Genomic DNA, 23,971 nt, shown 5'->3' with positions numbered 1-23,971 from the left:
CCTTGATAATTCGAGGGATAAGAGAATCAATTCCCAAAGGAACCAATACAAAACTGGCATTTGAGAGTATACAAGAGAAAGATGAAACTCCTGCCACTTGGCTTAATCGCCTGAGGCGGAACTTTCAATTGTACTCCAAAATAGACCTGGACACCAGCGAAGGTGAAATGCTACTAAAAGTCCATTTTGTTACTAAATCTTGGCCTGATATACGAAGAAAATTGGAAAAGATTGAGGATTGGCAAGAAAAAGATATTAATGAGTTATTGAGGGAAGCATTGAAAGTGTATTTAAGGAGGGAAGAAGAAAAAGCAATAGCCAAAGCCAAGATCATGCTTGCTATAGCCAGAGAAAGTGTGGGAGCAAACAACTCTTTCCTACAGTACAAGGCCACAAAAGAGTGGGGGGGGCCACCACCAGCAGCAGGCAAGGATAAGCCAGTACTGTCAGGGACAGGAGGCATGGAGAGGCCTCGAGTCCCTTTGAGTGAAAGCTGCTGCTATTACTGTGGAGCAACTGGACCCCCCCCCCCAAGACTGTTTAGCCTAAAGTTGTGAAACCTTTGCTAGCTGATCAAGATAGCAAAGGAAGCAGCTTTAAGACCAGAGGATCTGGTAAAAGGTTTTTTTTAAGCAGAAACCACACCCGAGTAGGGAAAAAGAAAAAAAAGAACTCATATTTTGTGAAATTTAAAGTTACATCAAGGGATATGGGGGAGTGGTTAATATCTGACGGACGGGTGTTGCTAAACAAAGCACTTGCTGGGATAGTGCTAACAGAACTACAGAAACTAACCCACTGGGGAGTCCAAGGACTATGTGATTATTTCCTAAGAAATAACCTGTGCATAAGCGGATATGACCTAGCAAAAACAATTATAAAAGAGTGTTTAACTTGCCAAAAAGGTGAACCAGAATGAAATAGTGAATACCTTAGACTCAGACTGAGGTCCTAATTTGTGGCCCAAACATTGCAAATTATAATTGAAGCTTCAGGAATAAAGTGGAGATTGCATACTCTGTGGCACCCCCAGAGTTCTGGGAGGGTGGAACAAATGAACAAAATTCTCAAAAATGAATTGGCTAAAGTGTTTACCCCTAGCACTCTTGCGCATCAAAATAAGACCCCGGTCTGATATAAGGATTTCACCTTATGAAATGATGTTCGGATTGCCATTCTTGTTAACACCCTATAGCACAGGAGACTACCTGGAAGGAGAAGAAGCTACAAGGAAATATTTAGAAGTAATTGGAAGAACTCTAGAAGGACTTAGAAAAAGAGGATACCTCCCCCAAACCTCCCCTCTTGATACAAAAGCACACGACATCAACCCAGGAGATTGGATTTTAATAAAATCCTGGAATTATAGACCATTAATGCCTAAATTTGAAGGCCCCTTTCAGGTACTCCTCATCGCTAATTCGGCTGTGCGAACCAGAGAAAAAGGTTGGACTCACATTACGAGAATTAAAGGACCAGTCCCACCCCCGAGCATTGGACAAGATTCTTCAGTGTCTGGTATTGGACCAGATTCCACACCACTCTCACCCCCGGGCATTGGACAAGATTCGTCAGTGTCTCCTTCTGGTATTGGACCAGATTCTACACCACCCTCACACTCTAACTCAGGACAAGATTCAACTGCATCAGGAGTTAATTCAGCTGAGTATACTATTATAAAAGGACCAAATGACTTAAAATTGACATTCAAAAAGACTGATGAACTGCATAAGAAAAAAGTTTAGAATCATAATAACATGTCTTGAAGTGTTTTAAGAAATTTGTAAAAGTTAAAAATTGTTAATAAGTAATTCTGGTTAAGTCGGCCCAACTTGGTACCAAAGACCCCAGGTTAATCTTCTCCAGAGTGCTCCCCTAGGAGGGACCAAATTAGCAGGGACAGATCAAGAGAGGTTTAACCAGAGGAGCAAGAGACTCTAAAGAACTTGGAGACTTCTTCTCAGTAAAATCCTCAAGAGGCAAGGCCGGGTGGGCAGGCTGTGCAAGATGACCCATACCGGACTCTTGGGAAGGGTAGTAGTGCTGGCTCTGATTGCTGGTGGTGCTCTGGAGAGCCCAGGAGAGCTGTGCAATGAGTACTACCAACCTTTCTATGAGAAAGAAGTAAGCTCCTTGCTGAGAGTCCACAACAATTGTGTTAACCTCTCCCAATTGATCTTTTATCAAGAGAATAAGAAAATATATTGGATAACCCGGAACACCGCCACCTTTAGGCAGCCACTCCTGGGAGAGCACCCTGTAGGAGAAACCTGGTGGTGCTTTGAACGTGATGCCACTGAAGCAAACCTGGTAAATCTGGTAAAAGGAAAAAGTATTTCTAAATATTGGGAGGGCACGACAAAAATTAATCTCTTTCAGGAAACCCTTAAACGCCTGTTTTGGGTCAATGGTACCACAACATCCACTGAATTGCCAAGAGGCTGGTCTAGTAGTAGCATCATTAGAATTATAAAACAAACTGTCTTTATAATACACAAAGAATCTGGATCAAGTTTAAGAGTTCCTATATATGAAGATTTGAGAAAAACAAAACTGAAGGAACAATATATGTTAAACAAAATTTTGAAACTACAATCAGAATTGGAAGTAATATCTAATCAGACCGCATTGGCTCTTAATCATATTAATGACCAACTCAACCAAACCAAAACAGTAGTTTATCAAATCAAATTAATTGTAGCAGTCATTAGAAACACTTTAAACGAAATAAAAGAACTAGCATATTTAAGAAATCAAAAGACTCTTACACTTGATTCCAGTTGGTGGGATAATCTATGGATTTTCAAAAAAAGTTGGAAAACTATAACCTTCACTGTGGGTACACTTGTTAGTCTGTTCTTATTTCCATGTTTAACAAAAATAGTGACATCTGCTGTACAGAATAACCTAAGGATCTCTAAAGGAATTAACCTGAAAAAACCAAAAAAGGTAATGAAGCTTAGTAAATATGATCACCCAAGAGCTGAAGAAATGAATTATCAATACAAAAAATATAGGAAATTCTATGTTAATAAGCCAAAAATTATAAGTTGATGCAAGCTTAAGCTTGATCAAAGAAAAATAGGGGGAGCTGTTATGAATAGAAAGTTGTATTTTTTTAAGTTTCAGAGTTAAAAAAACCAAGCCAGACCGAGTCAGACTCCTTTAGGTTCCCTGCCAAGAAAAGCCCTTAATCACTCGTTGATGGCGGGTGATTAACTGATTGTTTCCCTGATGCTAGCTGTATGCCAAGGAGATACCAAGGGAAACCCTCCAGGGTAAAGAGAATGAACAGTGACACCAGAGACAACATGCAAATGAGAAATGCAGTGCAACCTGGGTTTTTACAGTTTTACAGTTTTTATAAGAAAAACCCCTAAAATCACGAGCCAACAAGTGACTTAAAGTGACGTCTAAGGATGGGAGCATTGTCCCGTACCTGCTTGAATCTTTTTATTTCTCACCCTAACCTGAAAAGAAACTGATTAAAGAGACCCCCCGGGTTTCTAAACCAACAAACCAAGGACTCAATGACTCTCCCGTGAGGACAGAGTCCCCAGTTCTGTCTGCAGACCAGCGGACAAAACTGCATCATCCTCCTGCTTCGTGCCACGCCTGGGAGCAGCGGCGGCGAGGGCGCAACCCGTCAATTTCTCCCCACCTGAGCTGATTCTTCTTAATAAAGGCATTAAAAAGGAGAAAGATCTCCTGCCAATTTATTTCAATGCACACAGGGAGCGAGCCTGCCGCAGCCAGGACAGGGATGGCAGCTCCCTGCCCAGGCACTGCAGCTCTCCCTGCCAGCCCCGCTGTCAGCCCGCTGCCCTCACTCACTCTCAGTGAGGAGCTGGAGCTCTCCTGGCTGCCCCCTCAGGTGCCGCCCGGCCATCCCTGTGAACACAGAGCCTGTCACGGCGGCAGCGGCACAGCTCCCTGCCAGCGGCGCTGCCAGCGCTGCGGCCACACGCCCTGCTGGCCCGGCAGGGCTCAGCCCGGGCCCTTGCCGCACGCTGCCGCCCAAGGGCACGGCTGCCAGAGGGCGGCAGCAGCGCCCGGGCCAGGCGGGGCTCCACGGCGCCAGGCCCGGATGGCGCTGCCGGGGCTGCGGGCGGGGCTGGGGCCGAGCTGCGGCGGGCCGGGGAGGGAGCCCGGCCTCGGGGCTCACCCATGAACCTGATGGCCGCCTCTCGCAGGGGCTCCTGCGGGCTCTCCAGGTAGCGCAGGGCCCATTGCATGCGCTCGCTCGCTTGTCTCCTGTCCTCTAGCAGCTGCAGAGAGCAGCAGCAGGGAAGGCTCTGCGCGGGCTCAGCCCCTGTGGCGGGCGCTCCCTGCGCCCAGCCCCGGCCTCCCCTGCCCGCACAGCCCTGAGGCGCGGCCAGCAGCCGCTGGCGCCGGGCTCCGCAGGGGGCAGAGGGCCGGCTGCTGCCCGGGGAGCCGCGGGGCCGCCCCGCAGCACTGGGGCTCCATTGGGAGTCTCATTCCAGAATGAATTTGTGGTAGACTAAAGCCCCTCACTCCCCATGTCGAATAAATTAAATTCCTGCCCCATAGGCCTTATACTACGCAGTACTGTTTGCTTTGATTAATTTCTGGGCATCATTACGCAATGGATTTCAGTAGCATCATCCCAGGAAAGCTTTTGGTCCAGCCCTGCATCCCTATTTCAGACTGTACAGAAATTTTGTGGACTTGTTCCCACTCTACCTGGAATCTTCCAGCTTTGCAGATGTTCAGCTATTACAGCCCTACATGGGAGAGACATTAATTCATCGAGGAAATGTTTCCAAAGGCTTTGTGGGCAATCCTTGCTTGGTTTCGGTAGTGAAATTTGTATCCTGGCAATGTTGGAACTCATTGACTTTTTCAGCATGTGTTTGCTGATGTTTGCATCTGGAAATGGAGAAGAGATTGTTGGAAGCTTGATATATTGCGATGCCTGAACTTCCCTGTTTGTGGCTCCCCAGTGCCGTGCTTAGCAGGCACCCGGTTGTGTTTGGACATGAGCTACCACTGTCAGACACGCAGCAGCTGGAGCATTGAACATCAAAGACTGAGCTGACGTTTTTCCCAGAACACAAGGAAACATGGCAGTGCCTCTGTATAATCTGACTGTCCTGTGAAATTCAGCAGCTGGTGGTGTTCAGGTGCTGCTGCTGCTGTTATAGATACACAGTACAATACTGGCCTTTTCAAATGTTGAAATGGATTCTACATGTGTGGTGTTAAAAGAACTTTGCTATAAAGATCTCGTTTTCATTTCTGTTGTTAACTAAAACTTAGAAACAGCTGATGTAGTATGCTTGTGTTAAAATGCCTGCTTGCATGGGATACCATCCAATGAACATGTGATGAGGACACCTGCTACAGATATGTCAACTATCAGCACTCACGGTCTGAAGAAAATGTGGACCAAAACCTGTCACCGTTGAGTCAGGAACCGAAGTGAAGTGACACATTAACTCTCTTCAGCAGGTTAATGCTGAGTTTATTAGAAAGCCATTCCTTTTTATACACTGTTCCAATACAGCTGGACCTGACTGGTCATTTAATCAACACCCCGTCACCACTGGCTAATTAAGAAGATGCCCTTTGGTAACCATCTTATCAGAAAACAACTGTTCAAAACACCAGCCGCAAGATTGTTTTCATTCTTTCTCTCAGCCTTTTCAAAACTCCCCAGAACAATTCCTGGGAATGTTTATGTGGCCTTCTCACTGACCAGGCTGTCAGTATCCACAAAAGCCCGTAAATGGAGGTGATGATAAGAATGGACTAAAAGCACAAACAAGGAATACACATGCTCTAAAAAGGCAGGCATGAGGAGGAGCCATGCTAAACAGTTCTTGAAACATGGAAACTGGTTTGGAGAAAAGTTCAACATGCATAATTGTTTGTGAATATGTAACAGGCAGATGCAATAGAAATGGTATACAAAGAGTGTTTTCAAAATAGCTGGGATAGTCTAGGCTGAATGGCAAAAGGCATCCAGTCAAAAATATTTGCTTTATTCTCTCCTATTGTACTTTATTACATTTTCTAATTTTTTTAACAGGAGAGTGAACCTTGTTTTTCACACTGCAATCCCTTCTATGAAAAAAATCATGACTAACAGCCTCTGCCTTCTCCCAGACACCAAGTGTTGCAGCAGTGCTCCAGGCGCTCCTGCCAACAGCCCCTGCAGGGAGGAGCACAGCCCCCAGTGCACGTGGGCTTTGGCTCCCTGTGGCACACAAGCCCCCCGGGGCACAGGTCTCTGGGGCAGGAGAGGGGCAGCAGCGCTGCCAGGGCTCGGGGGGTGGCAGCTCTGCTTGGGTGGGGACTCTGCCACACCTGCTGATGGCAGCGCTGCCTGGGCCCCAGGGCTCAGAGCAGCATTGGTGCCCTGGCCCACACGTTCCCTGTGCCTGTCACAGCCGCGGCTTTAGGATGGCCAGCAGCCGGGACGTGTCCCAAGGAGGCCATGCCAGCTTCCGTGGAAGGCCCCGTGCCCTTGCCAGCACGGCTGCCTCGGCAGCCCTGGGGGCTCCTTCTGCTGCCCTGAGCCCGCAGAGCAGGGCAGCGTTTGCTGATGGGCTGAGCCGTTCCTAAAGATCCTGTCGGGCTGCCTTAGACACTTGGGGCCAGGGATTCCTTCCAACCGGGGCCACTTTGGGTGGGCTGGGGGCGGCCCCAGGGCAGGTGGCAGTGTGTGCAAGGTTCCTTTGTGACACACTGCAGCACGGTCACTGTGGCATGGAATGGAGGAGTGTGTCCTTTGTGACATGTGGTGACATAGGAGCTGGCGGTGACAAGAGCACGGCACAGCGCACAGAGCAGGCGACAGGACAGGACGGGACAGAGCGGTGCTGTGAGGAGCCCCCGCACAGCGCACTCGTTCGTGTCCGACCCGGAGCTTTTTCCAGACGCTGTTCCTGCAGCTGGCCTTGCGGCCAGACTGTGGCATTTGGTGACTCGGATCTTTTCCAAGACATCTATCCCTGTGGCCTGTGCACTCCAGGCCAGACCGCGGTGGTGACCTGAATCGTTGTTGAGAAGTCTCCTGTGATTTTGGCGGGAGTCCTCAAGACCAAAGTGCAGGTCTTGCTGCTTGCTGTCCTGCTGCCTTCCTGAGGCTTCTCTCTTGCTGGTGCTTTCAGCAACTGCAAGACTTGTTGACTTGGCAATATCCTGAGGAACCTCTATTTAAGGTGCCCTCTAGGCCAGACTCTGACATGGCAGGCAGATTCCTTGGCTTGTTCAAAGTGCTCAGGGGGAAAAAAAACAAAGGCCCTGGAGCTGCCCCAGCAGAACAGCCTGAAGAGCCGGAGCAGATCCAGACACTGCAGGATGGTGAGTGTCAGAGCTGGGCCACAGGGCTGATGGCTGCAGCCAGTGTGGGCCCATCCCATCCCATCCCATCCCATCCCATCCCATCCCATCCCATCCCATCCCATCCCATCCCATCCCATCCCATCCCATCCCCTGGGGACATGCCCATGGACAGGACGGAAGAGGGCCCAGGCAGACACCCCACAGTGGCCGTGCTCCATCTCCCTGGGGCACCCCGGGGCTGTCCCTGCCTGGGGAGCGCAGGGCTGGGCTGTGTTCTCCGGCCTCTCCCGCAGCCCCTCAGCTCTGGCTGTGCTCGCTCTTTGCCAGATGCAGCCGTGGAGCGCACACAAGAGCAGCAATCCAGCCGTGGCCGCTTCCACAGAACCCTGAAGGTACCTGCAGCCATCCCAGCCATGCGCTGGGCCTGCTGTCCCTGCTCAGCCGAGCACTACGCTTGGAGAATGCCATGCAGCATCTCTGGCTTCCCTGTCCTGCAGATGTTCCGGAAGTTTCTGCGAATTCAGCGCAGAGAGACCGGGACCAGTGCAGCTGAGGGCCCAGCTGAGCCTGACTCGGGGCTGACCGAGCTCCAGGCAGAGCCTGATTTCAGCCTGGATTCAGCTGAGCACTTTCAAGACTCTGACACCATAATGAATGAGGACACTGCAAACGGAGACAAGGCAGTGACTGAGGACGTGGCCATGACAAATGCCAACACTGGAGAGACTGAAGCCACCGCAAATTCTGACACCACGCCCACTCCAACTCTGATCGAGGAATTAATACCAGAGTATTTCAGGGACCCTTGTTTTTCGTCTCAGGAGCAGCTAAGCAGGCTGGGATCAGGCCTGGAGGCCTCCCAGGACTTTGTGCCCCCTCAAGCCGTGATCACTGGGGCCCCTCAGCCTTTGAGGCCAGCACAGTGTGGCAGGAAGGGAAGCTGGGGAAGTTGCTCCCTTGAAGAGCGCTCCAAGTTTCCCCCAGGTGTCCTCCAGGTGCCAGCCATTGTAAGGAACATCCACCAGAGGCTGGTGTCCCATGACACTGTGGATGCCAGGCTGAAAATTGACATTGTGAGGCTGGCTGAAGAGCATCCTGTTGATGTGGTGCTGACCCTCCTGCGCTGTGCCCCAATGTGTGACAGGTACGGGGCCCACGTGCCTTGAGAGCTCAGGGCTCACCAGCCTTTAGGGCCCGTGGCCCATCACAGCCCGTCCAATGGGCTCTGCCAGACAGGCAGAGAGCTCCAGGACCCTCGGGCCCCTCTCTTTGCCCAGCCTGCTGCCAGTGCTCCCTCCCTGCCCCTCAGGGCACCGGGGCTCTGTCACCTGTGCCCCCACAGCTGCACAGGGCATGGTACGGTGACTGAGACACCCCTGACACAGAGCCCTGATCCCACAGAGCTGCTGCAATGATGTGGAGAGCCATTGCTTCATCAAGACTAACAATGGAGAAAGTGCTGCCAACACTGGTCCGTGTAATGGAGGATTGGCCTCTGAGCAAAATGTGCACCTCCGATGGGGACAATCAGGATGTTTTTGCCCTGGCTGTGAGTTTCTGGAACTGGTCTCTTCTCAGCCCCCGGATGCCTCTCCAGCAGCTCTCCATCCTCTCCCTGCCTCAGTCACTGGGCTGAAACCTGGGCTAGGGCCAGGCTCAGGGGCCACCAGGCCCACTGCTCCCCCTGCATCTGCCCCTGGGCCCTGCCCCAAGGACACCTCGGCACTGAGCTCCGTTTTGGGCTGCTTCTCTTGCAGGCAACTCTGGTGATCTGGGTGATTGTCCAGGTGCCTCTGTACCATGAGACAAGGATTCATTCTTTCTACCCTCTGTTTACGGCTCTGCTCTTCCACGTTGTCATCACCACACAGCAGATGCCACCAGAGGAAGTTGAAAACTTCTGGAGAGCATGCCAGGAGGAAAATCGCCTTCCCTGCAGGCCCAACAGGTCCCAGTCCTCCTGTCCTTCCCATGCCCTTGTGGCCAGTGCCAGTGCTCCCAGTGTGACCTGGGCTTTGCTCTGCACACAGGTTTGCAGTGCAGGCCATGAAGGCTCTGCTCTACCGACTGCAGTGTGACCAGGAGGTGATGGATATGGAGCGTAAGTGTGGCTGGGACACGCTGCTGACTGCTCACACCCAGCACTATGCCGTGGGTCTGCTGGCCAGGTGAGACCCCCTTCTCCTCCACACTGCCCTCAGCATTTCTGCCCTGTGCCCGGGTGCCCCACACAGTCCCTGTGGTCAGGGGCCAGAGGGCCTTGACGCCGAGGGACGGCCAAGGAGACTGGAAAAGGCTGGGAGAGGAGGGTGCCCCAAAGGGGCCACCTCCCACAGCGCTCACATCCCCTCCAGGGATGCTGGGGAAAGACCAGACCTCCGTGAGTCAGTCCTGGCAGAGGTTTGGTCCCCCCACCTCAGGCTCTTGGTGCCTTTTTCCCCCTTCCAGGGAGATGCGCCATGTCTTGACCTCCATGTGTTCCCATGTCGCATACCGCCTTCTCCTCGTGCTCAGCTGTGAAAAGCCAAGGTGGGATCTGCCCTTCCTGGCATTCCTTGTGGAGGTGAGCCTGGTGGCCAGCACTGCATCGCTGAGCTGCCTCCCAGCTCTCTGCCCTCTCATAGCCACAGCTGCCTGGGACGGTGCCCATGCCCTGTGCTGCTGCCTGGGCCCAGCCCTGTGCGGTTCTGGGCTGCTGCTGGCCGGGTCCCCCATCACTGCCTGTGCCTTTCAGGTCCTCCAGTGCCTGGACTTGAGTAAAGGTGCTCACACTGTCCTGAAGATCATGTCAAGTTGCCTGCACAGCAAGTGCAGGGAGAGGCGTCGCCTGGCACTCAGAGGCCTCGTGGTGCTCAGCAAGGATCCCTCAATGGTGAGAAGGGGCAGCGGCTGAAGCTGCGCTGGGGAAAGCAGCCCCATGGGCTGGCAGGGCTTCAGCAGCTGAGGCAGCTGCTCCTAGCTCTCCTGCCTCACCTGCCCCAGTGCTTTGGGTCAGGCCTTTGGCCTGTGGGCCCTGCAGCAGCAGGCTGGGGTCGCAGTGCCCGGGCGCTGTTGGCGGTGCAGCCGTCCATGGCCTCCCAGCTCAGCCTTGTGTTCCACACAGGCCAGACCTATACGCAGCGTGTCTCGAAGACTTCTGGAGCTGCTGGGTGATGCAGATGGACAGGTGGTCAGCATGTCCCTCTCTCTGTTGAAGAAGATGCTCCAGAAAAAACATCTCATGATATCCAGCACTTCTGCCCCAAAGCTAGCTGAGGCACTCCTGCCACTCTTTGACCGTGTAAGGCTCTGTGGCCCCAGCCATGGGCACTGGCCGCTGGCCAGAAATTTTGTGCTCTCTGGATATTCAGGCCTTTGCCCAGGAGTACTGCATATGTGATGCTTAGGCCTTTTTCTCCTTCTTTCCTCCAGGACAACAGCCATCTGCAGCTGCTCTCCATTTCCCTCTTCTGCAACGTGATGGAATTGGTAGTGGAAGAGGGTAAAAAGCCCCTGAAGAGAATTGTGAGCCAGAGCCTGCTCCCACTCTTCTTGCACTGCCATGAGGAGAACCAGCATGTGGCAGAGGTGAGGTTTTGTGTGATGCTGGTGGATCTCTGGCAGGGGGCTCGGCTGCCTCCTGCCCGGTGCCTGGTGGGCTGCAGCCTCCTCCAGGCCCTGGCACAGGGATGTGAGTCCGGTGCCCTGGGCTGTGGGGCTATCTCTGGCTCTCTGCTGCTCTCCAGGCCTCTATGAAAACGCTGTATTGTGCGGCTGGCTTCTTGGAGAAGACGGATCTCCAGAGGGTTCTGAAGACAGAGCAGCCATTGAAAATTAATGAGTGCCTGGTAAGGAGGGCCTGGAAGACCCAGGCTCAGCCTGGAGAAGGCCCCTAAGCGCGGTGCTCAGTGTGCGGGGCTGGCAGCTGTGCCCCTGCCTGCTGCTGCACCCAGAGGCGGCGCGGGCTCTTCTCCAGGCTGCTGTGGGCCCGAGCCGGGTGCCCATGGAGCCCCGGCGCGGCGGGGCTGCGGGGCGGCCCCGCGGCTCCCCGGGCAGCAGCCGGCCCTCTGCCCCCTGCGGAGCCCGGCGCCAGCGGCTGCTGGCCGCGCCTCAGGGCTGTGCGGGCAGGGGAGGCCGGGGCTGGGCGCAGGGAGCGCCCCAGGGGCTGAGCCCGCACCAAGCCTTCCCTGCTGCTGCTCTCTGCAGCTGCTAGAGGACAGGAGACAAGCGAGCGAGCGCATGCAATGGGCCCTGCGGTTCCTGGAGAGCCCACAAGAGTCCCTGCGAGAGGCGGCCTTCAGGATCATCGGTGAGCCCCGAGGCCGGGCTCCCTCCCCGGCCCGCCGCAGCTCGGCCCCAGCCCCGCCCGCTGCCCCGGCAGCGCCATCCGGGCCCGGCGCCGTGGAGCCCCGCCTGGCCCGGACGCTGCTGCCGCCCTCTGGCAGCCGTGCCCTTGGGCGGCAGCATGCGGCAAGGGCCCGGGCTGAGCCCTGCCGGGCCAGCAGGGCGTGTGGCCGCAGCGCTGGCAGCGCCGCTGGCAGGGAGCTGTGCCGCTGCCGCCCTGACAGGCTCTGTGTTCACAGGGATGGCCGCGCGCTACCTGTCCAGGAAGAGGGAAGAGCTCCAGTTCCACAGTCAGGGTGAGTGAGGGCAGCGGGCTGGTAGCGGGGCTGCCAGGGAGAGCTGCAATGCCCGGGCAGGGAGCTGCCATCCCTGTCCCGGCTGCGGTGGGCTTCGCTCCTTGTGTGCATGAGGGATGGCGTGGCCAGAGCACACAGAGCGATTGCAGGGACACTGCTGGGGGGATTCGTGGCCAGCGTCTTGTGGCTGATCTCGTGGGCCCCTCCTCTCTTCTGGCCGATAGAAGAGCTGAGTGGGACACCCTTGATGTAGTGGTTTTGCTTTGCCAATTTAGGATTTCCTGGCCAATGTGCCAGTTGCTGTGGTGGGTTCAGTTCTGGTTAATCAGCAGTTCGCTCACCAGAATGTATTTACTCATTTCCCCTTTGAGATAGAATTAAGAGAAAGCCAAAGCAGGCTCGAGCCTTTAAAAGGGTATGAAGAACAATTTAAGAGTAACTAAAAGAAAGAGTAATAAGAGTCAGAACAAAACCTTCGGAACACTTCTCCTCCCCCTACAACCTTTTCTTTCCCACTGACAATATAAAGAGACCAAACGAAAATTTTGAGTCAGTTTACTACCTCTGCAATAGTCTTTTGTCTCTTTGCTTAAGGAGAGAAGTCCCTCTTATTAATGTTATGGAGACTTTTCCATAAGAAAACAGTTCTCTCGTGGCTCTCAATTTCCATGAATAGCAGCCACCCAGGGAAATGTGCAATGCTGAAATCACTCCCATTTTCCACAAGCTTTTCCCACAGCTGGGTTTATGTGGCATGTCAACTTATGGGCAACTGTTTTAAAGATGAGCTGTTCAAAAGCAAAGTTCTTGTTCTCTAAAATCATCTTCATCTCTAGCAAGAGAGATCTTCTGTTCCTGGGGGCACAGGATCTTCATCACTCTTCTCCCTGTCTCTGTTGAAACTTCTCCAAGAATCACAGCTACTTTAACATCTGCTGACTTTAGCATGGAGGTCTTTGCTCAATACCTACTATTTGAACACTTTCATCTCCCCATACCTTCATGCGTTATAGGGAAAAAAGTATCATTCTCCATATACAGGAGAATTACAAGAGAATTTTGGCCTAAAACTAAAGGCATCTCCTCATCTTTCCCATCTAGGGCTTGACTTCTTCTTCACGGACCTCAGCCAGGCCTTGGCTGGGCCAGCAGTGTTACCTCTTTGTCGGCCAGAAGGGAAAAGAGAAAGTTCCCTGAGTTTCTTTTGTTTTTAAGATGTGTTTTTCACAGAGGCTTTTGTGTACAGCTTTCCAGATTATCAATTCCCAAAGGCAGCCATTGATTGGTTTCCTAGCAGACACGGAGGAAGCTGCCAGCAGCTTCTCCCAAAACATGATGTCTGGGGTGCACAAAGCAGCACACCTTGGCAGGAGGGTCTCCTAGGATTCATGCAGATGTGGGTGCTGACTGTGGCTCTCTTCTTTGTTCCAGCCATTTCAGTCCCAAGGAAAGACACTAGTCTGTCCCACTGAAACCTGAATATTCACGCCCGGTTTGCCAGAAGAGCTGAAGAATTAGGTCCATCTTCAGGATGCGGTGAACCAGTGTCCCAAGAACAGCAGCAGGAGACACTGAACAGGACACCATTTCCCATTGCCACTGGAGCTCCAGGCACAGCTGATGATTGGTACAGCTGAGCCTGTGGGAAGCTCGCATGGCTTCTGGCCCTTCCCTGCCTGTAGATACCTCCCTCCCTCCAGCCCTCAGACACTGCCCATTCCCTCTTCCCCTCCCATATCACCCCTTGTTTTTGGCTTTCATTAATAAACGGTTTGGCTTCTTCACTTTGCCTGCATCCCTGTGGAGCTGCAGCAGAACAAATCCGGGGCCCTGGGACACACAGGCCCCTGCTGACGTTCTCTGCCACGCCTTGTTTTGTGCACAGGAACGAGGGCAGCTCAGGCTGGCACGGTCCCTGTGCTGAAGCTGCAGTTCCACAACCCTGTGCAGTTACAGATCTTGCTGAGCACACGAAAGGCCAGCAGTGGCACAAGGAGCCTGTGTGTCAGGAGCCACGTCGTGTCTAAGGCCCTGCCACATTTGATCCGCTGCTGTGCACGTCAGCAAGACAATGAAGAACAGACAGTGAAGGAAACCTTATGGATGAACTGGTGGGAATGTGACCCTTGAGAGAAACAATGGATTAGTCAGTTGATGGGAAGTTAACCTGTGAAAGTGGAACAGCACACAGTGGAGCTGTGTTTGGCATGGAGGTGGCATCACAAGCCATTGCAGCCTCTTCTCACGTGCTGACCAAGCATGAGATGACGTTATAACAGGAAAAACTCCGCTCCAGAGGAGGAGATGTCAGGCCTGGTTGTGGGGTGGAGGGATGAGAGGGACAACATGCATGTCCTTCTGATGGAGGGGATGCCCTGAATGTGGGTGGCCTGCCTGCCCCTCCCAATGAAGCACCATGCTGCATCTCCTGCTCAGTGGCTTTTCACCATTCCAGGGGTTGGTACATATTCTTTGCAAGAGCAGCTGATCAAACAAAACTGGATTTCCAATCACAAGTACAATTAAGTCTTTCTGCATGGGAATCCTCCAGAACCTGTAACACCCCTGATTTTAGAAGAGCCAATCTGAGGATGCTCTGAACCCAGCTGAGAGGGATTCCATGGCAGGTATCCATGGAGAGCACAGGGGCTGGGAATGCTGGAAGTTTTCAAGCATAGCATCCTGAAAGCACGGCAGGGCTCCATCTGTGCACAGCATCATCAGGAAGAGGGCAGAACTGATGGAGAAGGAAGACTCGCTCACCATATGATGATCGACAAGTCTCGTCTTTATTCCCGAATCGCCAATTATTATACACCTTTTAATTAGCTCATGCATAGTGCAAATCCCAGCTCACCATTGGCTAATTAGTTATCAACTATCTACGTGCTGTTTTGGTATAACTACTTACTACTTTCCCAGGCTGTTTGGCTTTACCACCTGTGTCTGTGCATTTCTTCATCCGTGGGCCAAGGACACAGTTTAGTTGGAATGGCAACTCCCCTCATTCTCTATCTCGGTCAAATTAATCTCACAGTGACCTTTAGCTCGGAGCTAGCTTGTTACAAAGCTCCCAACATTTCCCCCATTTTCTTTTTGGGCCAGAAGTGTTGTTTTCCAAGCCCTTCCCATCATCTGACTCACTATTCTTTGTACGCAATTAAGCAAGCATGGTAATACAGCATTAGCAATACTATTACACCTAATATCCCTATAGCATACATTGCTGCTCTATTCTGCAATACTGCATGATTTACACTTTGTACATCTTGAGACAGCATGTCCAATATCTGTCTTCTTTGCTTGTTGAATGGTCAACGTTTCTCTTGCTCTTGATAGAGTTACACATTCTTCATTGAAATCCATCTGGACTTTGCACCTGTTAAAACACAAACAAATCCCACGTCCCTGCAGGACTGAAGAATCTTCTCAAAATCCTGGAGGTGAAGAATGGGTCCTGGTTTCATTTTGCAATGTTACATAGAGAAATGTTAAGATAAGAGTAATTAGGAATCAATTTAGATAATACACACAACAACATATACAAGATCAGAAAATTACTAAACACTACAACACTGAACTTTTATCCCAGAGTCTGCGACAGCTGATAAACCTTAAAATGACAGAGAATTGGAGAAATCATGTCCGGATTCATGTTTCCCCCAACTCCTTCTGAAAATAGCTCAGCTATCATAGATGGTCAAATCGCCAAGTCAAAAGGACTTGAATACTATTTGATGCAGAAAACATCTGGGTTGATTGTCAGTCACTCCATCCAAATAGAGCTAGAGCTTGGCCAGAGCCCGAACTCTGTAATAATAATTAAAAGAACGACAAAACTGGCAATTTGGATAAAAACTTTCAGAAACATCTAAATAGTTAGGAAATAAAAGACAGAATCTTGAAGAGACACGTGTCTTGCAGGTGATCACACCAAAAAAATAGAAAAACACATGAAAGCTGGCTGTAAATACTACAACAATACCTTAATAATAATTCTTATCACAAAAATCAGAGAATTCACATAATGTAATCAATTTATCAACAGCAAGTGTTCAAGGAAGTTAAGACAACCCCTTTTCTAAGCATTCATGTAATATTAACAACAATCACTATCAGCATTACTTATAAAAACTAAAAATAACAAAGGTTATAAACTTAATATAAATAATTCTTAAAACTTTGAATCATTGGGGAATCGACTGATGACCCCATAACAGGGTCTGATTGACCTTTTCCAAATGCTCTGTCTTCCAAGACGCCTTGGGTAATTGAATCTTTACTAATATTTTCATCTTTACATGACATTTTGTTTCCCTGGGAATAATTTTTTACAATAAAAGCAGTTCCTCTGGCATTTTGTTACACTGAGATTTCTTACTGATTGACAACAATCATTAACTGAAGGATAACAGGCTGGTAAAGCTGGACAGTTTGCATAGATATTTAAAAACAAAACTGAGAAAGATGACAGATAATTTTAAACACAAATAATTTCACTTAAAATAAGGACAGTACAAAAACAATTAGCACATTTACATCCATTTATCTAATGCCATCTCTTAATGAATAGAAGAGAGCAAAGACCATAAAGACTATAGTATACAGAAATATTACAGTTTAAATCTTCTCACATGTAGTCCAAACAGAAACTAGGAAGTTTACTTAGACTCTGCCCCCCTAAAAGGTTGCTCCCGCCTCAGGCAAGGGAAAGGCAATGAAGTCATCAAACTTAAAGCTATCAAACCCAAATACTCAATCACTTTTAGAAAAGCAAACACATTTACAAAAAAACCTGGGAAACTAACTGTAAAGCCTGTGGAACAGTTGGGTGAAATGCCCCGTATAACATCTGCTGCATGATGAAGCACTGTGTGAATTTGCAGAAGTTTTCTATCCTGATCTTGAAGGAAATTCCTGACCTGTTTTTTCTCAGACACTTGTTTGAATTGTTGCGATGGGCTGGTTGCCAGGCAGCTGTGACAGGGCGGTGCCCTGAGGAATGTCTGCCCACGCCCGTCCCCGCCTGCTTGGGCACAGCTTCAGCCTGCGCCACCTCGGGGGTGCGGAAAGGAACGCCCTCGCCCGGACCCGCGCAGCCGTGATCTCCTTTGGGCTCCGCTCTGCCTGGATTTCCGCTCGGGCTGGTTCCCCCTGGCTCTGCGCCAACAGCCGCAGCCTGCGGGAGCATGTCCCACACCGCTGGTGCTTTTGTGCGGTTGCAAAAAGTGAAAAAGCCCTCCCAGGTCCAGCTTTCGGGTTTCGCGTTACTGGTGCGCGTCCGCCGCCGCTACCACCGGCACTGCGCTTGACGCTGCCACGTATTCGGCCCCCGCGTCTCGCCTTGGCTGGCCCAGCCCCGGCTGGCACTTCCCTCGCGATCTGTGCTCTTTCCCTACGGACAGCTGCCGTGCGACTTTTTGTCACCGTGCGTGTCACTGGACCCATGGTGCGCGTAACCGCCGCCAGCACCGAGCATGCCGCCTCCGCAGCGCTCGGTCCGCTCCGCCGCTGCACCGCTGGGACCGCCGCCAGCACCGAGCATGCCGCCGCCACCATACGCGTTCTCGCCGCCGCGTCCGCCCCGGGCTCTCCCGCGGCCCCTGTCGCTTTCCTGGTCCCGAACTTACGCCACTCTGTTAATTCATGTACTATATAAGGATTTTGAGAAACTCCTTGTGCATACTCGTAAGCTAACAACTGTGGGAGCTCTTTCTGCAAGTCTATGTCCTTAATCTGCTGCTTTTTTAAAAAGCAAGTAAATAAATCATATGCTGCTTGCCTTTCCATTTCTAATCAGCGCTGTTGCAAGGCTTTCAGACTCCGGAAGCACGTAGGTTGGGACTATCTATATAGCTCCCAGGGCCGCGAACTCACAGTGGATCGTTTGCCGTCCCCCCCTTGCTTCAGAGGGACCCGCTCCTACTTCCCGATCCGTGGCAGCCGTGTCCGTCCGTAGTCGTCTTACGGGTTCACGTCGGGGTCAGCCATTTGATGGAGAAGGAAGACTCGTTCACCAGATGATGATCTACAAGTCTCGTCTTTATTCCCGAATCACCAATTATTATACACCCTTTAATTAGCTCATGCATAGTGCAAAATCCCAGCTCACCATTGGCTAATTAGTTATCAGCTATCAACGTGCTGTTTTGGTGTAACTATCACTACTTTTCCCAAGCTGTTTTGCTTTACCACCTATTTCTGTGCATTTCTTCATCCGTGGGCCAAGGACACAGTTTAATTGGAATGGCAACTCCCCTCATTCTCTATCTCAGTCAAATTAATCTCACAGTGACCTTTAGCTCGGAGCTAGCTTGTTACAAAGCTCCCAACAACTATTGATATTGCCAACGCATTTTTCTCCACTCCGCTGGCAGCAGAATGCAGGCCACAGTTTGCCTTCACCTGGAGAAGCTCCAAAACATCTGCACTATATTGATGACATCATTGTATGGGGGAAGACGGCAGCAGAAGTGTTTGAGAAAGGAGAGAAAATCATCCAGATTCTCCTGAAAGCTGGCTTTGCCATCAAGAAGAGCAAAGTCAAGGGACCTGCTCAAGAGATCCAGTTTCTGGGAGTGAAGTGGCAAGACGGACGACGTCAGATTCCCACTGATGTCATCAACAAGATCACAGCAATGTCTCCACCATCCAACAAGAAGAAAACACAAGCTTTCCTAGGTGCCATAGGTTTTTGGAGAATGCACATTCCTGAGTACAGTCAGTTCGTGAGCCCTCTCTATCTAGTCACCCGTAAGAAGAACATTTTCCGCTGGAGCCCTGAGCAGCAACAAGCCTTCGTCCAGATTAAGCAGGAGATCGCTCACGCGGTAACCCTTGGCCCAGTCAGGACAGGACCAGATGTGAAGAATGTGCTCTACTCTGCAGCCGGGAACCATGGTTTGTCCTGGAGCCTGTGGCAGAAGGTGCCTGGGGAGACTCGAGGCTAACCACTAAGATTTTGGAGTCGAAGCTAAAGAGGGTCTGAAGCCAACCATATTCCAACAGAGAAGGAAATTTTAGCAGCCTATGAAGGAGTCCAAGCTGCCTCAGAGGTAATAGGCACCGAAGCACAACTCCTCCTGGCACCCCGACTACCAGTACTGGGGTGAATGTTCAAAGCAAAGGTTCCCTCTACCCACCATGCCACCAGTGCTACATGGAATAAGTAGATTGCTCTCATAACACAGCGCGCCCGTATTGGAAAGCTGAATTGCCCTGGGATTCTGGAAATAATTACAAACTGGGCAGAAGGTGAAAACTTCAGTCTCACTGATGAAGAGGAACAAGAAGTGACACGTGCTGAAGAAGCTCCTCCATATAACCAACTGCCAGCGGAAGAAACACAATATGCTCTTTTTACAGATGGTTCCTGTCGCATGGTAGGAATGAATCGGAAGTGGAAAGCAGCTGTATGGAGCCCCACACGGCAGGTTGCAGAGGCCACTGAAGGAGAAGGTGGATCAAGTCAACTTGCTGAACTCAAAGCTGTTCAACTGGCCTTGGACATTGTTGAAAGAGAGAGGTGGCCAAAGCTCTACCTCTACACTGATTCATGGATGGCAGCCAACGCTCTGTGGGGATGGCTGGAGAGGTGGAAAGAGGCTAATTGGCAGCGTAGAGGAAAACCAGTTTGGGCTGTTGAAGAGTGGAAAGACATCGCTACCAGTGTAGGGAGGCTACCTGTGAAGGTCCGCCATGCAGATGCCCATGTCCCCAAGAGTAGAGCCAATGAGGAGCACAAAAACAATGAGCAAATAGACCAGGCTGCAAAGATAGGCGTGTCCAAGATAGACCTAGACTGGGAGCATAAGGGAGAGTTATTCCTAGCTCGAGGGGCCCATGATGCCTCAGGTCATCAGGGCAGAGAGATGCCACCTATAAGTGGGCACGAGACCGAGGGGTGGATTTAACCATGGACAGTATTTCTCAGGTTATCCATGACTGTGAGACGTGTGCTGCCATCAAACAGGCCAAGAGGGTGAAGCCCCTATGGTATGGTGGGCGGTGGTCCAAGTACAAGTATGGCGAGGCCTGGCAGATTGACTACAACACACTGCCCCAGACACGCCAAGGCAAGCGCTACGTGCTCACAATGGTAGAAGCCACCACGGGATGGTTGGAGACCTATCCTGTGCCTCATGCTACTGCCCGTAACACCATCCTGTGTCTTGAAAATCAAGTCCTGTGGAGACATGGTACCCCTGAGAGGATTGAGTCAGACAACGGGACTCATTTCAAGAACAGCCTTATCAGCACCTGGACCAGAGAATATGGCATTGAGTGGGTGTACCGTATCCCCTACCATGCACCAGCTTCGGGCAAAGTGGAAAGGTACGATGGGCTGCTAAAAAGCACCTTAAAAGCCTTAGGTGAGGGATCTTTCAAAAATTGGGAGCAGCATCTGGCAAAGGCCACCTGGTTAGTTAATACCCGAGGCTCTACCAACCAAGTGGGCCCTCCCCAATCAGAGCCTTTGCACAGAGTAGATGGAAACAAAGTCCCAGTGGTACATGTCAGGGGTTTGTTAGGGAAGACAGTTTGGATCAATCCTGCCTCGAGTACAGACAAACCCATTCGCGGGGTTGTTTTTGCTCAGGAACCAGGTTGCACATGGTGGATAATGCAAAAAGATGGAAGAACACGATGTGTACCTCAGGGAGATCTGATTGTTGGGTGAGAACCATGTATAAATATCACTGTTTGCTGAATGTTGCCACCATTGTCTGTCTATACCTGTATATTAGATGTATAATGTATGTGTTTGTAGACTTAAAATATATATTAGTTTTAGTAGTAAGCCGACGATATGGGGATAAGGGGTGGAATGTCCTGGGTTGACTATATGACGCTTTAATCCCCAATCGTCTTGTTCTCTTTATACTGAAGAATAATTTTTACACCTTTAAGACTCTCTTCCAGACAGTGGAGAGGGGAGGGAAGAAGCACACAGTTTGTTTTCAGACTGCTCTCACTCCTCCACATTCCTGCTCCTGGACTGTGTTGTCTGCGGATGGACAGACAGACGGACAGAGCTCCTTTTTTCCCTTTTTCTTGCTTTTAGTTAGTTTTAGCTAGCTGAGGCAAAGAAGTTCTCCGGATTGTGATTTTTTCCTTTTTTCTTGGACCTGTTCAAGCCTGCTCTGGACTGAACACCCAGAAGAGCACCGGCAGCTCCACCTGTGGCCCCTGGCCGGGCCTGGGCAGCAGCATTTCCAGCACCAAAGAGACTGATCAAAGACTGAGTGAGCCGAGCTGCAACCCGGGGAGGGGACTGTTCTGAGTTTGCTTTCCTAGGATCAGTGAGAAGTTTTATTGTTTAATATTGTTTGGTTTCTATTGTTTAATAAACAGGTTTCTTTCCATTTTTCTGCAAGGAGATATTTTCTCCCGAACTGGTTGGAGGGGGGAGGGGCAATTGAATCTGCTTTTGTAGAGAAGCCCCTTTGGGGGTTATCTCCCAAACTTGCCCTAAACCAGGACAAATACAGTTAGTGGCGCCCAACGCGTGGCTTGAGAAAATGGAAAAAAGCCTTTTATGGATTGTAGGTGTCCCTGTCTGTGATGTCCACTGTTCCTGGAAGAAAAGCAAGTGCCACGGTCACTCCAGTCAGGCACAGAGGGTTCTTCCATGTGCCCCCAGGCTGGCAGACACTGGCACAGCAGCAGGACTCTGCTACCAGAACTGAGCCTGGCTGGGTCTGGGATGGAGCTTGTGCGGAGCAAAGCAGGCACAGGACAGGCTGTGGATGGCCACCAGAATCCAGTGCCCTGGCTACAATGTCCCTGAGCAGGGAGCACCCAGCCCAGCCCCAGCCTGGCAGCAGGAGACCCACTCTGCCTGTCCTGCTGCTGGCATTGCTCTTCAGCCCAAGATCACGGCCTCTTCCTCACCTTTTCAATCAATGTCCATGTCCTCAATGGACTCTTCCATATCAACATCCATCTCCTCTTCCTCATCCACATCCACGTCCATCTCTTCCTCTCCAGAGTCTTCTCCATCAATTTCCATCTCCTCATCCATATCAATCTTTGTATCCACCTCCATCTCCTCCTCTCCGTCTGGGACAGCCTGCAGAGGTAGCAAAACCTCAGAGTGGGCTCCCTGTCCCACTCCATCCCCCCAGAGCTCCAGCCCACCTGGGCAGGTGGAGGGTGTCCACCTCCATGGAATGGCACCATACCTTCCTCAGGACAAATGGGAGCATCCTGCAGGGCTGGATGATGAAATCCAGGCACTCAGGAGCTGTCAGGAATGATCGGGGTATCGGGGGGATAAGAAGAGTGAAAGGCGAGGGCAGGAGCAAGGTGCAGAGCGTGTCAACACAGCGGCCAATGGTTGTGTTGTGCCCTTTGCTGGGCGCTGGACGTTCCAGCTGGAGCGTGGGCTGTGACATCACAGTTCCCAGGCTCCATCTGAAGTGGACAGTGGAGACCATGGAATGATGGAGTCCCTGAATGGTTGGGCTTGGAAGGGAGCCTGAAGAAACATCTTGTTCCAAGCTGAGCAATCTTCCCCCAGAGCAGGCTGCTCAGAGCCCTGTTGCCAAGGATGGGGCATGCACAGCCTCTGTGCACAGCCTGGGCCAGTGCCCCACCACCCCCAGTGGAAAAGAGCAGCTTCCTTAGATGCAGCTTCAATCAACCTGCTGCAGCTGAAAGCCATCCCCCTTGTCCTGTCAGCACAGGCCCTGCTGAACACTCTGTCCCCTTCTTTCCTGTGGGAGCCTTCCAGTCCTGCACAGCCACAGGGAGGCCTCCCAGAGTCTCCTGTCTCCAGGCTGAGCATCCCCAGCCCCACTTGCCCAGCACTCAGTCACATCAGGGCCAGTCAAGGCTGAAGGGTAGCAAATAGCATCAGGAACTGAGAGATGCAAGCTTTAGACCCAGTTTTGTCTCTAAATGTACAAAATTAATAACAGTGGATGGGAAGATGGTGGGACACTGGTTCTGTTCTAACTGGTGATTTATTTTTCTTCTTTTCTGTCATGCTGCCCCAGGTTTTTCTGTTTGAAAGGAAGCTTGGCACAATGTCCATTGTCTTCTCCATTTGTGAAACACCAAGCGGAGTCTGGGCAGGCTGATGATGCAGAGCAAAACCTGAAAATATACTAGTGATCCTGAGCCTGGGGGATGCAGCTAAACCCAGCCAAAAGGAATTTCTGAAAAGCTGATCCTGGTTTATATTTTCTTGAGTTTGGCTATGCCAACTTCCCCAGTCATTTCTAAAAAAGCAAACAAAAACTCAAGCCAATTCAGACAAAAACCCAAACAAACAAACACACAAACAAACCCACGCAAACCAATCCAACAACTAGATAAAAAACCCCAAATAAAACCAAAGGGATTGAGGAGTTAGTATTAGTGGTGAGAATAGCACAGCAGGCAAATGGCTGCTTCCCACAGGATCACCATCAAAAGCCACATAGAACAGCTGCTCCAAAATATACCCAACAGCAGAAAAAGAAAAAGTGATGCACGGCAACTTTGGGGGCAGCTCCACATTCAGGTGAAGGATGAGCACGCAGTGGTACAGATCCAGCATTGCCCACCCTCCAGGCTGCTCTTTGCTCCTGATGAAAGACCCTTGCAGGACTGTGGCCCCTCTCAGTGCAGTGTCAGTCACTGCCAGAGCTCTCAGCTGAGCCACTGGCATTTCCAGAGTGACATCCAGCCACAATCCTGCTGCCTGCTGAGCACCTGTGGAAGATCCTGAGCATTTTCATGCCTAGCAGCACAAAACAGCTCAGGCTTTCTCTGAACTGGTTTTCAGGAGAGGTTTCCATATCCCTGTGAGATCTGTTCATCCCTCAACACGTCTGACTTGATGTACAACGAAGTATTGGGTTCCTCCCTTCCTTCCTCCTGTGTGCCAGTGAGAAACCATCCATGGGAATGGAGGATGTTGTGTGCAGGGCAATGTATTCCTGGCTTGCCATTTTGCTTCACTGTCACTCAGCTGAACATGGTCCTTGTCTAAGAAGGACTTCGAAGAAATGGGTAGGAATTTTGGCTCTGAGAGGAGCGGAAAGCATATTTTC

At 51.0% G+C, this 23,971-nt stretch overlaps 1 protein-coding gene and 2 long non-coding RNA genes across 3 annotated transcripts; 2 read left to right on the top strand and 1 right to left on the bottom strand.

Moving 5' to 3' along the window:
• Positions 1 to 6,817: 6,817 nt before the first annotated feature.
• On the top strand, positions 6,818 to 11,855 carry LOC135284538 (maestro heat-like repeat-containing protein family member 6). The gene is made up of 13 exons (XM_064396092.1): positions 6,818 to 7,329; positions 7,639 to 7,703; positions 7,809 to 8,455; positions 8,713 to 8,860; positions 9,069 to 9,259; positions 9,342 to 9,479; positions 9,760 to 9,874; positions 10,046 to 10,183; positions 10,415 to 10,591; positions 10,723 to 10,878; positions 11,037 to 11,138; positions 11,497 to 11,667; positions 11,811 to 11,855. Exons 1-13 carry the CDS (start codon positions 7,212 to 7,214, stop codon positions 11,853 to 11,855), a joined length of 2,211 nt encoding a protein of 736 aa, XP_064252162.1. The 5' UTR covers positions 6,818 to 7,211.
• A 12-nt stretch (positions 11,856 to 11,867) lies between these two features.
• LOC135284854 (uncharacterized) lies at positions 11,868 to 13,714 on the top strand. Its single transcript, XR_010349974.1, has 2 exons — positions 11,868 to 11,930; positions 13,362 to 13,714. It is a non-coding gene; the product is annotated as an uncharacterized LOC135284854 (long non-coding RNA).
• Positions 13,715 to 14,700: 986 nt separating this feature from the next.
• Positions 14,701 to 22,262, bottom strand: LOC135284851 (uncharacterized). The gene is made up of 3 exons (XR_010349971.1): positions 22,115 to 22,262; positions 21,825 to 22,002; positions 14,701 to 15,309 (listed from the first exon to the last, which is right to left on the bottom strand). It is a non-coding gene; the product is annotated as an uncharacterized LOC135284851 (long non-coding RNA).
• Positions 22,263 to 23,971: the final 1,709 nt, after the last annotated feature.

Source organism: Passer domesticus, chromosome 21 (assembly GCF_036417665.1).
Source record: "Passer domesticus isolate bPasDom1 chromosome 21, bPasDom1.hap1, whole genome shotgun sequence".
NCBI classification, from domain to species: domain Eukaryota; kingdom Metazoa; phylum Chordata; class Aves; order Passeriformes; family Passeridae; genus Passer; species Passer domesticus.
Note: the sequence above shows the minus strand (reverse complement) of the source record. Positions and strands in the feature narration are given on the sequence as shown.